The sequence below is a fragment of the Schistocerca americana genome, chromosome 3 (assembly GCF_021461395.2).
Source record: "Schistocerca americana isolate TAMUIC-IGC-003095 chromosome 3, iqSchAmer2.1, whole genome shotgun sequence".
NCBI classification, from domain to species: Eukaryota; Metazoa; Arthropoda; class Insecta; order Orthoptera; family Acrididae; genus Schistocerca; species Schistocerca americana.
This window is the reverse complement of record NC_060121.1, coordinates 419,602,148-419,618,613: the sequence shown is the minus strand read 5'-3', so window position 1 is coordinate 419,618,613 and position 16,466 is coordinate 419,602,148. Positions and strand designations below refer to the sequence as shown.

The following is a 16,466-nucleotide window of genomic DNA, read 5'->3' as shown; positions in this document are numbered from 1 at the left end:
CTCATACGGAAAGATATAGGTGTTCGTTCTTTCCGCGCGCTATACGAGATTGGAATAATAGAGAATTGTGAAGGTGGTTGATGAACCCTCTGCCAGGCGCTTAAATATGATTTGCAGAGTATCCACGTACATGTAGGTGCAGATATAGATGTAATATTATTTGCTCTGTTTAGCTGTGTACTTAAATGAAGCCTCGTCCAGACAATCATTGCTTGGAAAATAACACGGTTGACTTCCTTTCGTGTGCTTATTTTACATGCACTTGTCCTCATGTGGGTGCACTTGTCCTCGGCGCCGGCCGCAGTGGTCTCGCGGTTCTAGGCGCTCAGTCCGGAACCGCTCGACTGCTACGGTCGCAGGTTCGAATCCTGCCTCGGGGATGGATGTGTGAGATGTCCTTAGGTTAGTTAGGTTTAAGTAGTTCTAAGTTCTAGGGGACTGATGACCACAGATGTTAAGTCCCATAGTGCTCAGAGCCATTTGAACTTGTCCTCGGCGGCACGTTAAGCTCCAGTGGGTGTACTTCTTGACTTAAGGTGCTCGTTGTGTTCAACGTTCTTAACATATAAAAAAAAAAAAAGCTGAATTCTGAGCACCACAGTTACTGATTCAGAAAGCCGTCCATTCCTCTATAGGAAGCCCTCTTTGTTTCTGAGCTCTATTGTTTACATGTTGCACAAAGTGTTTGTAGTACCAAGTAAGATATTTCACAGCGCAACAAAGCCACTGTGAACACATGAATAATAAAGAAGAGCAAGATCATTTTCCCAGTAAGTGTACTTTCTTATTCTTTTCACAGAGTCGACTTACAATCGCAAGTAGACACGTTGAAAACTAGACGATCCCCTTTCTCTCATCTTCTTTCGTGAACGGGATGGTATTCATTGGACTGGCTGTAATGTAACCATATTCACACACATTCTGAGTAACATACGACATCATCACATGCTCTTATGTGACTGACTGATTATCAGTGACATGAGTTTACGATGACGCGTTTTGTTGTGACAGACCATCTCAGAAGCTTGCGCGATACAGTATTTTTATTTTGAATTGAGATTCACAAATATTCTGTTAAAAAAGCTGTCTTAGTGTTATGACAAACAACAGTGTTATAAAACAGTTCTGGGAAATAAATATGGAGTGTCTCTGAAATATCTGGCAATTTAAAAAAAATTAGTAATTCTTATGTATACAGTATGTAAATATGTGTTTGAGGGACGATTTACTAGAATAGAGAATGGGGATGGTGTCTAACGTGATGCATTTTGTTTTCTTACAGGTAAGATGACGAGATGCTGTACGCCTGGTAAGTCGTTGCTGATTTGGATCGCACAATGAGCAACAAAGCTACATAATTGTATGTATTGCACATTGGACTGAATATACGTTTGGGACGCACCGTGTGATATAAAGAGCTCTGCTGCTGGCGAATTTACTTTCTCTCCATCGGTGAGGTGGTTTCGTCCTTTGATATATATGCGTCAACACAGCTCTCTCCAGCTCTCGTACATGACAGTATAATGTCAGAATTGTCATTAAGTTTCCGAGGTATTGCTCCTAGTGTCTGTCTTCGAGGGATTCCCAATGCTGATTTACTTGAGGAGTAGTGTAATATGGTTCCACTTTAGACCCATGATGCATTATTATAAAGAAAAGAAAGATAACGTGACTACTTTTTTGAGGAATACAGGAATGTAGTTCTAATGACTTTTGCTTTTGTAGGGTAAATTAACGTAGTGAATTAGAGCTGAAATCGTGATTGCAAAAAGTAATTCGCCAGTATGGGGCAGAGGAAATTATATCAAAGATTTTTAATTGTGTGAAAGTACTGTTAAACAGAGCATCGGGAAGTGTGAGGCTACTTCTGAGGCAGAAATCGGCGAACTTCATTGGTATTGTACATCAGTGGCACAACCGTCGCCGGCCGTTGTGGCCGTGCGATTCTAGGCGCTTCAGTCCAGAACCACGCGGTTACTACGGTCGCAGGTTCGAATCCTGCCTCGGGCATGGATGTGTATGTTGTCCTTAGGTTAGTTAGGTTCGAGTAGTTCTAAGTTCTAAGTGACTGATGACCTTAGATGTTGAGTTCTAAGTGACTGATGACCTTAGATGTTGAGTCCCATATTGCTTACAGCCATTTGAACCATTTTGCATAACCGTCAAAACTGTCTCAGGTGAAATTAACATCAGTCCTTAAACAACTGCCAAATGCGTATGACCAAGTTCACATGCCAGGTTTTTCAACTCCGTTTATCCATATTGTATAGAATCATAGGTCTGTCTCGTTGACATCAGGCAGCGTGCTTCGTTCGTCCACGAAATCCAGAAGGCCTGAAATAATGTCGCCCGACCTGATGACAATTTCTTTGATCTTTGGAAGGCAATCAGTACAGTTACTACAGTCGCGAGTGAACAGAATACGTATTTACGAAATATCTGACCAAGTTTGTGACCGAGTGCAGGACCTCATTTCATCTGGGAACCAACAGGTCGGTCTTAACCGGGAGAGGTCATAGAATGTAAACGTAGCTTCATGAGTGTGATAGCTGTTGTTCTCGAAGTATATAAATGGTCTGGTGGACTACGTGAGAATCTCGGTAAAGCTGTTCGTGTATAATGCTGATGCACAGTATCTGATCAAAAGTATTCGTGGGCGTTAATTGGGATGTGTCCAACCTTTGGCTATACGACGGCTTGAACTATGATGCGGACAGTTTCATTGAGGTATCTGAATGTCTGCCGAGGAATGGTAGACCATCTTCCTCACGAGTCGAAATCAGAGTTGTTGGACGCAGGAATCTGGAGCGAAGTTGACGATCCAACTCAGGCCAAAAGTGTTCAGTAGGGTTCAGGTCGAGACACTGGACAGGCCAGTCCATTGCAGGAATATTATTGTTCACAAACTATTATCTCAAAGATTCTGCTTTTTGACAAGGTACACCGTCATGCCGATAGAAACAATTACAGTCTCCAAACTATTCCTCTAATGTACGCAGTATACAATGTTGTAGAATGGGTTTGTATAATTCTGCATTTAGCGTTTTCTTTAACGCTATAAAAGGAGCGCACCCTAACCAAGAGAAACATCCTCGTACCATAACACCACCTCCTCCGTAGTTAATCGATAGCACTACATACGACCGCAGGTAAAGTTATCCAGGCATCCGCCAAAACAAAACCTTTCTACCGGGTTACCATAGGGTATAGCGTGGTTCACCACTCCAAATCACTAGTTCCCAGTCATCCACTGTACAGAAGCGTCGCTCTTTCCATCACCTCAGGCTTCACTTAGCACTGAATTTGTGACATATGAGGAGCTGCTCGACCATTATACCGCATTCACTGTGTCAGCTGGGATACTGGTAGCAGTTTGTAACACGCGAGTGATTCCTTCGGCTGATTTCGTGCGACTTTTTACAAGTACCCTCCGTAATTGTAGTCTGCCGAGTCTTGGTTTAGCTGTGGTTGTACCTTCACGTTTCCGTTTCACAATCGCATCACCAACAATCGACTCGAGCAGCTTCAGAGTGGTTGAAATGTCTCTGGAGGATTTGTTACACAGGTGTCAGCCAATGACTAGTCCACAGTCTCCCGACCGATCCATCCTGCTGTTACTGCTTCCCTATTGACGATTGACAGTACCATTTCCGCGCCTCGTGTTACACTCGCGCGACCGCCTCTCGTGACATCTGCTGGTCAGTTCCGCATAGGCGATGATCATATAGTGTGCGTAGTTGTCCCGTAAATGGACACATTTGCTGGCATTAGGTATTGCTTCCAGTTCCTAAATAACAGTTACATTGCATTTAAGAAGAGTAACGAGAATCCAAAATCCAATCCCAAAGAAAGCAGGTGTTGACAGGTGCGAAAATTACCGAACTATCAGTTTAATAAGCCACGGCTGCTAAATACTAACACGAATTCTTTACACACGAATTGAAAAACTGGTAGAGGCCGAACTCGGGGCAGATCAGTTTGGATTTCGTAGAAATGTTGGAACACGTGAGGCAATACTGACCCTACTACTTATCTTAGAAAATAGATTAAGGAAAGGTAAACCTACGTTTATAGCATTTGTAGACTTAGAGAAAGCTTTTGACAATGTTGACTGGAATACTCTCTTTCAAATTCTGAGGGTGGCAGGAGTCAAATACACGAAGCGAAAGGCTTACAATTTGTACAGAAACCAGATGGCAGTTATAAGAGTCGAGGGACATGGAAGAGAAACAGTGGTTGGAAAGGGAGTGAGACAGGGTTGTAGCCTATCCCCGATGTTATTCAATTTGTATATTGAGCAAGCAGTAAAGGAAACAAAAGAAAAATTCGGAGTAGGGATTAAAATCCATGGAGAAGAAATAAAAACTTTGAGGTTCGCCGATGACATTGTAATTCTAAAAAATGGTTCAAATGGCTCTGAGCACTATGGGACTCAACTGCTGTGGTCATAAGTCCCCTAGAACTTAGAACTACTTAAACCTAACTAACCTAAGGACGTCACACAACACCCAGTCATCACGAGGCAGATAAAATCCCTGACCCCGCCGGGAATCGAACCCGGGAACCCGGGCGTGGGAAGCGAGAACGCTACCTCACGACCACGAGCTGCGGACCATTGTAATTCTATCAGAGACAGCAAAGGACCTGGAAGAGCAGCTGAACAGAATGGATAGTGTCTTGAAAGGAGGATACACGATGAACATCTACAGAAGCAAAACGATGATAATGGAATGTAGTCGAATTAAATCGGATAATGCTGCGGGAATTAGATTAGGAAATGAGAGGCTTAAAGTAGTATAGGAGTTTTGCTATTTGGGGAGCAAAACAACTGACGATGGTCGAAGTAGAGAGGATATAAAATGTAGACTGGCAATAGCTAGGAAAGCGTTTCTGAAGAAGAGAAATTTGTTAACATCGAGTATAGATTTAAGTGTCAGGAAGTCGTTTCTGAAAGTATTTGTATGGAGTGTAGCCATGTATGGAAGTGAAATGTGGACGATAAATAGTTGGACAAGAAGAGAATAGAAGCTTTCGAAATGTGGTGCTACAGAAGAATGCTGAAGATTAGATGGGTAGATCACATAGCTAATGAGGAGGTATTTAATAGAATTGGAGAGAAGAGGAGTTTGTGGCACAACTTGACTAGAAGAAGGGATCGGTTGGTAGGGTATATTCTGAGGCATCAAGGGATCATCAATATAGTATTACAGGGCAGCGTGGAGGGTAAAAATCGTAGAGGGAGAGCAAGAGATGAATACACTAAACAGATTCATAAGGATGTAGGTTGCAGTAGGTACTGGGAGATGAAGTAGCTTGCACAGGATAGAGTAGCATGGGGAGCTGCATCAAACCAGTCTCTGGACAGAATGGTTCAAATGGCTCTGAGCACTATGGGACTTAACATCTATGGTCATCAGTCCCCTAGAACTTAGAACTACTTAAACCTAACTAACCTTAGGACAGCACACAACACCCAGTCATCACGAGGCAGAGAAAATCCCTGACCCCGCCGGGAATCGAACCCGGGAACCCGGGCGTGGGAAGCGAGAACGCTACCGCACGACCACGAGTTGCGGACTCTGGACTGAAGACAACAACAACAACAACAACGAGAAGTATTACACACATCCCTATCAGGTATGCGGTGGGCCTGTAGAACGATCTACTTCAACCCTATATACCGTTTCCAGGCTACGTAGTTACCCTGAAAGAGCCAGCTTTATGCACTTCGATGGCTTAAAAGTCTGAGATAAAACCTGATGGACAGTTGAAAATGCCATACCGTTGTAATCTCAAACGTTCTTTAAGCAAACAGAGTCGCGTCCCTAAATGGGCTTCCAGCTTGCAGCAGAAGAATTTGCTGAAGCCTCACATTCCATCACTTGGTTTGTCCACACCAAACATTTAACATGCTCGCAGCGTTTCTTCGTCGTCTGCAAATACAGTGCAGAAAGAAGTGGCGACCTGAAAGCTGGCTATTTGCTAGCCGTGGGTACCGAAGGCGTCACTTGGGCACGGACGTGGGAACGCCGCCGCGGCCGCGCAGGTACCTCGCCTCTCCTCGCCTCGCTGTTTGTTTTCTTTAGGCGGCGCGCATCTTTTGAAGGCGGCCGCGCCTTTTCGAGTGGCGGGCCCCGCGGGCTCGCGACTATCGCCGCAAGCACGCACCCCGCTACCCTTTCATGCAGATTCAGTTCCCAAGCGAAACCCTGCCTATCGCGGCGCATTGCGACGGCACATATATCACGTGTGCAAATAGCGGGGCGGTTCGTTTCCATCACGGGGCGACGCTCTAACGGCAGTCCCGCGATCGCGGGCAGCGCATTAACATGGAGAAGGGGGAGAGAGGAGGGAGGAATATCGATAGCATAGCATCCTTGCATCCCTTCCTCACTTAACAGTTTCTTATTTGTCTAGATGTTTCTCCCAGGTTTTCGGAAGTTGATGGGCTGGGGAAAATAGCATTTTGTTCCAAATTGAGCATTTATACTCGTATTCGAAAATGCGATGGTGGTGGTGTTTGTGCTGGTCGTGGTGGTGGTGGTGGTGGTGGTGGTGGTGGTACACTGCTCTGTAATACGTAAGGACGACGTGGATAAGCTATCATAAAATTCACTAAAAAAAATCGACGCATCACGAAGGAATTATCCGAATGTAATCGGTAGACCTGATATACTCCTACATTTACAGCCAAATAAGTAATAAAAATTTCAGATAAAGTGGAAAGAGCTTCATAAAACTGAGTAAGTCATTGACACTTTGGCGCACCTCTGGCTCTTGTGGCAGCAGTTATTCGTCTTGGTATCGATTGATATAGTTGTTGGGTGTTCCCCTGGGGGATACCATGCCAAATTCTGTGCAATTGGCGCAACAAAAAGTGGTTCAAATGGGTCTGAGCACTATGGGGCTTAACATCTGAGGTCATCAGTCCCCTAGAACTTAGAACTACTTAAACCTAACTAACCTAAGGACATCACACAATCACACACATCCATGCCCGAGGCAGAATTCGAACCTGCGATCGTAGCAGCCTCGCGGTTCCAGCATGAAGCACCTACAACCGCTCGACCACAGCGGCCGGCTGGCGCAACAGTTCATCAAAATCCAGAGCTGCTTTGAGGAGCCCTGCCCGTAATGCCCCAAACTTTCTCAATTAGGAGAGATCCGGTGTCCTTGTTGGCCAACGTTTGCCAAGCACGAAGACAAGCAACAGAAATTCTCGCAGTGTGCGGTTGTGCATTATTTTGCAGAAATCTAAGGCCAGGATAGCTTGCCATGAGGGCAACAAAACGGTGCCTACGATACCGCTGTACTGTAAAGGCCACGCGGATGACAATCAAAGAGGTCCTGCTCTAACAAGAAATGACGCCCCAGACGATTAATTCTAGTTGTTAGACTGTATGGCAAGTGACAGTCGGGTTGGTATCCCATCGCTGTTCGGGGCGTCTCCAGATACGTCTTTGGCCTGGAATCTCATTGACTGGAGTAGAACGATCTTCATTGATGAGTCCCGCTCCGAAATGAGCCACGATGACCAATGAAAACGAATCTGGAGACGCCCGTTTCGTTGACCTTCATGCCAAGCCATCCTGGATTTACATTTCACCAATATAATGCCCGCTCGCACACGGCAAAAATTTCTACCGCTTGTCTTCGTGCATTCCAGACCATACTTTGGCCATCAAGATCGGCGGATCTCTCCCCAACTGAGGACGTTTGGAGCATTATGGGCAGAGCCCTCCAATCTCAGGATTTTGACAAACGAACTTGCTAATTGGGCAGAATTTGGCACGCTATCTCTCGAGAGTACATTCAACACTGTCAATCAGTGCCAAGCCGAGTAACAGATTGCATAAGGACCAGAAATGTGCAAACGCCTTGCTCAATTTGCGAAGCTCTTTTTCTTGAGTAAGTCGTCCAATTTTCCTGAATTTGGAATCATTTGTTTGTCTGTTCGGATAATACCTTGATGGGTGTTTTTTAGTATATTAACAACTAGACAGAATTGAATGAAACTTAGGGAGCATATTTCCAGAGATCCCTTTAGACGTGTAGAAAGTTGGATCTCACATAACGTGAGGTCTGCGTGCCTTTAGATCCAAATAGGCTGGCTTCGCAACACGAGACAGTTTAAGGAACCGGAAACGACAGTGCGTGTCAATCAGCGAGCATTTACGGGCACTGTGATCATGTTTTTTGCTGTAATATGGCTGGGAGAGAATATTTGGATGACTTCACTCAGGGACGAATCGTCGGGATACTGGAAAATAGAGGAATTGTGATGAGTCTAGCCAAAGAATTTGGTGTTGCTCACTGCGTTGTTCCACGTGCGCTGGCCGGAGTGGCCGAGCGGTTCTAGGCGCTACAGTCTGGAACCGCGCGATCGCTACGGTCGCAGGTTCGAATCCTGCCTCGGTCATCGATGTGTGTTATGTCCTTAGGTTAGTTAGGTTTAAGTAGTTCTAAGTCTAGGGGACTGATGACCTCAGCAGTTAAGTCCCATAGTGCTCAGAACCATTTGAACCATTTGTTCCACGTGCATGGGAAGCGTTCCGAACCACAGGCACTGCTGCCCGAAGGAGAGGAGATGGCAGGCCGCGGTCTACTACAGAAGCAGATAACGGCTACATTGTGAGGGAGGATAGAAGGGACCTACGTCACATAGCAGGTGCAGCTGCAAATACATTTAACAGGAATACGTGGCGCACAGTCTCTCGCACGAAAACTGCCAGAGCGTGGTCTCTTTGCTCGACGACAAGTACGTTGTGTTCCGTTGATACCCGTACGTAGACGGCAACGTTTGATATGGCCCCAAGAGCGTAACGGCAAGACGAACGAGTAGTGTGTTCGCGTGCTCTTCTCGGATGAGAGCACATTATGTCTGAGTAGTGGTTCCGGACGTCCCCTCATATGGGGAAAGGTGAGAACACGTAAAACTCCCAGGATTATTGTCGAACAGGCTCGTTTGGTGGTCTAGGTGTTATGGTGTGGGGAGTTCACAGTTTTGCATGGGCGTACTGACCTCCAAATATTTGAACCTGGCACGCCCATCGTTCATCGTTATCGTGACATTCTACTCCTTCCCAAAGTGCGTCTTTACAGGGTTGCATTGCATTGGACTCCGAATTTATTTTTATGTGTGACAATGCGCGGCAACGGCCTTGCCGCGGTGGATACACCGGTTCCCGTGAGATCACCGAAGTTAAGCGCTGTCGGGCGTGGTCGGTACTTGGATGGGTGACCATCCAGGCCGCCATACGCTGTTGCCATTTTTCGGGGTGCACTCAGCCTCGTGATGTCAATTGAGGAGCTACTCGACCGATTACTAGCGGTGTCGGTCAAGAATACCATCATAACGACCGGGAGAGCGATGTGCTGACCCCACGCCTCTCCTATCCGCATCCTCAACTGAGGATGACACGGCGGTCGGATTGTTTCGGTAGGCCACTCGTGGCCTGAAGACGGAGTTTGACAATGCGCGACCGCATAGAACAGCGCAGGCGGAGGAGCTCTTTGAACATGGGGATATTCGGCGAATGGTTGGGCCTGACCATTGCCCCGCCTTGAATCCCATCGAGCGCGTTTGGGATGTATTGGGAAGATGTATTTGCAGCGCGTCCACATGCAACAATGACCATTCGTCAGTTGTCAACCGCGCTGGTGGATGAATGGAACGCCTGACGACAACAACTCTTTACCAACCTCGTGACCAGCATGGGGGATGTGTCAGAGCATGCTTTGCCATCCGTGGTCATCACCCACTAAGAACCATTTCCCACCTTTTATAACCTCTAAGGTATCATCATGAATCACGATGGCTTCAGTGTAACTTTGAATAAAAGTGTCATTTCTGTTCGTCTCATTGCATGTTTCTTTCAGTTACGTCCTGTTACTGTACTGTAGCAGTTCTGATATGACCAAAGTTTCATCGAACTATGTTACGTTGCAGTGACACGTCATGCGAGAATTACTTACGTCTGTAAGTTTTATTCATCTGTTATATCATTTACAAGAATACGTCGCTGTCTTACAATTTAAGTACAAGAAAAATAACATAATTCATATATATATATATATATATATATATATATATATATATATATATATATATAAATGCATTTATAGGTCTAGACTGATAATTATGGGAGAGATAGTCAACCGTGGCTTTATAGTAGAGCCGGCACGGTAGCTCAGTGTGTTCGGTCGGAGGGTTAGCTCCCTCTGTAATAAAAAAACTGAGTTAATCGATAAATAACGAACTTAAACGGATGTCTTACGACGTCCGCCCCGAGCAGATGCAACGAACAAAATGAGTAAAAGAAAAAAAAAAGCGGTTCCGACAGATAATAAGAATGTAGGTCATTTAATCGTATTGGGAGGTAAGTAAGTGTTGGTACAACTAAAAGAAGGGGCCAGTTTACATAACACATCATGACACATCAAGTGATCGGAAACCTGAGTGCTGCCGGCCTTAGTGGCCGAGCGGTTCTAGGCGCTTCAGTCTGGCACCGCGCGACCGCTACGGTCGCAGGTTCGAATCCTGCCTCGGGCATGCATGTGTGTGATGTCCTTAGGTTAGTTAGGTTTAAGTAGTTCTAAGTTCTAGGGGACTGATGACCTCAGAGGTTAAGTCCCATAGTGCTCAGAGCCATTTGAACCATTTTCGAACATTTTACTGAAGTGATTTAGGGAAACGACGGGAATTCTAAATCTGTACGGCCGGATAAAGATAGGAAGCTCAAGCCTCCTAAATACAAGGCCAGTCTGTTTGAAACCTCATTCAGTTTATACCTAGTGTACAATATTGTTTTGCAAAAAGGTCATTTGATAATGTGAAAGGCTCTGTTTATTTATTTTTCAGTCTCACTCATTACAGACACTATGCATCCATTATTACGTAATGTAAGATTACACACACTATCAGCTGATATTAGGGCTATAGCGACGATGTTTGGTTTCCATTTTACGCATCGCAGCTTCCCATTTACTAGCGTGCAAAGCTAAGCATTCCTGTCTAATAAGTGACTAAGAATAAGGCATAGGTTTGGGAATAAGGTTTTTCGTAAAAGGGAAAACATAGAAAAAGGAAGAAAAAGTAGAAGCAACGAGTGGTTAAAAAGTCTGTAATTTTTTTTTGCAATTAATACTGCGACTTGCTCGTTTCGTCTTTGTAGATACTTACAACCATGCTCTTCAGGTTTTTATGCACCTTATCCCAATTAACTTTGCAATAAACTTTCTTTAGAGCCATCAGAACTATGATATAAATTCATTGAAAGGACCGTTAGAAAATGTACTCCACCCACAAAGGAGGTAATTTACGAAACACTCGTTCGACCAACACTCGAATATAACTCGTCATTCGGGGATCGGTACCATATAGGACTGATAGATGAAATACTTGAGAAAGAACAGCGCGTTTCGCCACGGGTTCGTTTAGTAAGGCGAAAGTGTCACGGAGATGTTCATCCAGGTTCATTGGCAGGCGTTACAAGAGAGGCGTTGTGCACCGGTATATTTTACCGTTAAAATTACGTTAGCGTATCTACTTGAAGAGCCAGTCAATATATTGCTCCACCCCCCCCCCCCACACACACACACACACGTGTATTCTCGCGAGAAAATCATGAAGGTACCATTAGGTAGATTCGACATGTCAAGAATTTCATTCCGCATGGAACAGGAAACAAAGGAACGAGACTGGTATGCCAAAGTACCCTACATCACGCACCATAGGGTGACTTTCGGAGTACAGACGTAGATGTAGCTCCTGATTGTTATTTATGCTTCCTGGAGTTAATAAGCTCAAGATCAGTATCGCTTCTCTACTACTTTAGCGACTTTTTTTTTTTTTTAAGTAAAACTGATTTTCGCCCAATACTTAAGTTACTTTGTTTTAGTTATTAAGTAACAGGCATAAAGTATAAAAATCATTGTCTGACGGTTTTCACTTTCGCTTCCCGTATGTGCTGTGGCAATGTGGCGATAAATTCTTCTTACAAATTTGTTGTACTGCCTTCTGTTTGGACAGATTCCCTACATCTCACACCGATTTGAGTGGGTCCGAGAATCGTCATGTGTTGCTGATTTGAGCTTAAGCCATTCATTGATCTTTTCAACTCTGATCGCTTTGTTGGTTCGCCTACTTCTTCTACAATTACCTAATTTTATCACGCTACGGAACACGTATTCGAGTGTGTCCATCTTCAAGAATGATTTCCCTCTAGTATTTGTACATGCTTTACAGAGCAACATTTGGCTCCTAAATTTTACCTGTCCTTGATGTAGGCGATATCTTCGCCTGCTCCCGGACTTGTTCCAAGTCTACTCATGTCCGAAAGATGAACGAGAAAGGATGGGAGGAAAGCAAACAGAGAAAAGTTAAGTAAATCGCTGGAGATCATAGTCAAGATTGTGGTATGAATATAGAGAAAAGAGAGCTCTCTGCTTCCATTAGGAACATTGTTCCACGGTAACAAAAAGCAGGGCATTAGAACCACACCATCTCAACCGTGTTTACACCTTCCTCGTGAGCATGCTGCTGCGGTCTCTTGGTGAAGACCTTAGTTTGCAGATTTTAATCGTCGGGCATATCAAACACTGCATTCAGTCTCAAAAGCTTTGAACGGGGCTTTCAGTAGCGTGTGAAGGGTTTGTCAATGTTGAAACTTTGTCAAAGTTTCCCAAACAAAGTTCATGCCGGCAGAGGTCTGTAAAGTCTAGACCAAGGTTGGTCAGTCCACAACATGATTTATATTTAGCCTTCAAGATCAAATCCACCGTTGTCTGAAAGGGAGAAGTGTAGAGACTTTTGTCCCAAGAAATACTACATTTTGTCGTAGGAGATACAATTTCCCACGGAGATCTCTATCGTAGGCTTTAAGAGAGTAATATGCAAGACAGACGCCTGGGCAGCAACTCCGAGGTTTGATCGTAATCATTAATGTCCATCTCACGAAACCCACGCCAGTTTGCAGAATAATTCTCGTCATACATTCTGTAAGTAGGCTGTTTAGGTTTTTATATTGGTAAAGCCACGTAGCGCTCTGTATGAAAATCACTGGCTGTGCTGTGTGTAGTCTGTGGCTGGTTGGCATTGTTGGAATTTGCTAATGTATTGTTGGGCAGTTGGATGTGAACAGCGCGTAGCGTTGCGCAGTTGGAGGTGGGCCGCCAGCAGTGATGGATGTGGTGAGTGATATGGCGGAGTTTTGAGAGCGGATGATCTGGACGTGTGTCCATCAGAGAGAGTAAATTTGTAAGACTGGATGTCATGAACAGATATATATATTATGACTTTTGAACGCTATTAAGGTAAATACATAGTTTGTTCTCTATCAAAATCTTTCATTTGCTAACTATGCCTATCAGTAGTTAGTGCCTTCAGTAGTTAGAATCTTTCATTTAGCTGACAGTATTGGCGCTCGCTGCATTGCAGTGGTTCGAGTAACGAAGATTTTTGTGAGGTAAATGATGCATGAAAGGTATAGGTTATTGTTAGTCAGGGCCATTCTTTTGTAGGGATTATTGAAAGTCAGACTGCGTTTTGCTAAAAATATTGTGTGTCAGTTTAGTTTGATCAGAATAAGTAGAGAGCGAAATGTCTGAGTACGTTCATGGCTGCTCAGCTGTTTGAAAATCAAATAACCTAAGAGGTTTATCAGCACAGTATTTCATTAATTTTTCTAGGGGGACGTTTCAATTCTTCTGGAAGGAAACTGGCACCTAATGCAATCACAGGAAAATCGTTTTGAGATATGAGTCTTTTTTCCACATTTTTATTCGGTTGCTTTCTTGTCTGTCTGTCCCGTACAAATTTTTGCAATTGATTTTAAGGTAACTTCTCGATGAGCTAGAGACTTGAAATTTCAAGTCACCTCCACTCACATAACTCGGAACATAGCAATGTTAACTGTCTTTCTTGTGTGGTGTGTGGTGGAGCGTACTTTGTTTACGTGTTATTTCCTGTTGAGCTAGACACTTCAAACATTCAACATTGAAAAATTTTGACAGTCACAAGAAAAAAGCAGAAAACAGTTATTTAACCCTTAACTACTATCGACCGTCTCTCAGACCGCTACTAATTTTTGTGTCGAGATACGAGGGCCGAATTTTACGACGAAGGAATTTACAAGCTCGTCCATCGCTACGATAAGTGCCTTAATTTAAATGGCAACTATGTAGAAAAGTAGTACTTAAGTGTGGCTTTCATCTGTATATAATAAAAAAAATTTCCAATACTTTATTTATTTTTAATTTCAAAACGTAATGTACTTTGTGGATAGCCCTCGTGCTTCTCACACCCCTGCAAAGCCAAATGGTCCCTTCCATGTACCATCCTATTGGCTGTCAAGCTACACGTGCCAGCATTCTTGCATTGTTGCTGCTCTTTGTTTCGTAATTATTAGCCTTGAGAGGTCTCACAGACGTACCATAGTGTTTGCGTGCCGCGTTTTTATTGCATGCTATTGTTTCTCCTTGGCGGGGAAAGCTGGGCCTTCTCTGCAAAGTGTGTTATGTGAGACAGATGTCTTCACTTGCAAGATGAGCCTCAGACACCGAAAGAAGAATTCGAAAATCGAAAAACGTGCACCTCTTGCCCTCCTCGTCTGAAGAGGAAAACAAGGTATCCATGTCAACAGCGTGGTGTTCCGATTTGTTCGGAGTGTCTGCGTGAAGTGTTTGCAGGTGGAAATTCACTAAAGTATGATCAGTGGCACATGAGAACATGTATTTAGTTTTTACTTGTAATTTTAGAAGTAAAATGGTGGCAAAGTTTCTCCATTCGTAGACTTGTGGACTGAAATATTCGCTCGAAATTGCAAAGTGAGTCGTAAACTGAAAGCTGACTTCGCACACAATTTATCGTGAGTCATGTCGGATTTTGCCACCTAGTTATATTGCCAATTTGTAATATAATCCCTCTGATGAAAATCTGTGTGTTAGTAGAGAGCTAACTATTTGCTGTTATTTTCGTAACTCATAAAATAAAAATATACTCCAGATTTCGCTTTGTTTTAATTGTCGAAGTGTTTAAAATACCGCAGTGTTTAAAAAAAAATCAAATTTCTACAAAAGCTACCTCTAAGAAGTGTAATGAATGACTGGAAGTCAAGAATATATAAATATTCAGCAAAATTCTGGTTTGATATATAAAATAGAGAAATGCGGTCTGCGAGATCCCTCCAAGGTAATTGTGCTCCTGTGAATGACCATAGTAATTAAATGAATTTTTATTATACCACGTTTTTAAATTAGACTAAAACCATACCGTAATTTGTCGTAGCACCATACACAAATAGTCCTAAACACATGTGATTGAGAATTTTTAATAACTATGAAAATACTTGTGAAACTGTAAACTTAAAACGTGGGGCACATAGAACACATAACTGGAGATGCATGAATAGTTCTCCCTCTTACTATTATCTATTGCCGATATCCCACGTTTTTCCGTTTTAAATCTTACAAGTAATTTTATAGTTCCTAACAATTCACAAGGTTTTTTCTGATATTCTGTCTTATCTAGTAACACAAAGTGGTAACGCCCAAAAACTTAAAAGCGATACTCGAGAAGGCAACATTCCACATTTCGCTGTAGGTTTTGAGGAGGCTGAAAAATTACACCAATACGCCTGCTAGGCCCGAATACCAGCCTCGTGTGCGCCTCAGCATTCGGAGGCCTGGCCGACCGTAGCAGGTGGCGGCGTCCTGTTGGGAAGCACCGCTGGAGAGCGACGAGGCTGGCGGACGCACGTGCGCTGCCACGCTGGACGCGCTTTTTGTCCGCGTGAGCCGCGACGCGGTGGCAGTCGCGAATAAACAGCGTGAAGGCCGGCATCCGGGCCGCGGGCGGCTGCGGCGCAAAAAGCGAATTAGCGGCCTCGCGGGGCTGGACGCGCGCCGCGCGGTCTGCGGCCGATAGCATCGCTGCCGGCCGGGCGGTGCACGTGCGCCGGCGGGCTGACGGACGGACAGGTGTTGGCCCGGCTGTGGCTCCGCGGGGCTCCGCCTGCACCTGCACCACCGGGCCGCTGGCTTTCCCCGCCGCCGGCGCCACGCCGCTTCCGCGTGCGCTTCTCGAGCTGCGGAAATGCACCTTGGCGCCTTTGCAAATGACTGACATCGTAATCACCGTCAGTGGCACGGCAGCCTTTGTGAGTCACAGAGGGAGGTGGTACCATGGATAAGACTCTAGACTCGTATTCTGGAGGATGGAGGTTCAGTTCTCAGTCTGGCCATTCACATTCAGATTCTCCGTGGTTTCCCTCAATCGCTTAAGACGAATGCTGAGATGATTCCTTAGAGATGACGCGGCCGATTTCTTTTGCCCATCAGCATTACGAGCTCCGGTTTAGTGCCGAACTCCTCCAGCATCAATTCCAAGTTTCCTTACGTCCTTGACATGCTCTGCCTCCCATCTTAATTTTGTTCTTCCATCCCTCCTGCTTTTTTCAGAACCTGTG

At 44.5% G+C, this 16,466-nt stretch overlaps 1 protein-coding gene and 1 pseudogene across 1 annotated transcript in view; one reads left to right on the top strand and one right to left on the bottom strand.

Annotated features, from left to right (window-relative positions):
- Window positions 1–16,126, bottom strand: part of LOC124606128 — a 99,649-nt gene extending 83,523 nt beyond the window's left edge. Inside the window, exon 1 of the mRNA XM_047138093.1 lies at window positions 15,653–16,126. Within this exon, the coding sequence (XP_046994049.1) occupies window positions 15,653–16,126 (474 nt within the window). The remainder of the gene's footprint in view (window positions 1–15,652) is intronic.
- LOC124608581 lies at window positions 9,152–9,269 on the top strand (annotated as a pseudogene).
- Window positions 16,127–16,466: the final 340 nt, after the last annotated feature.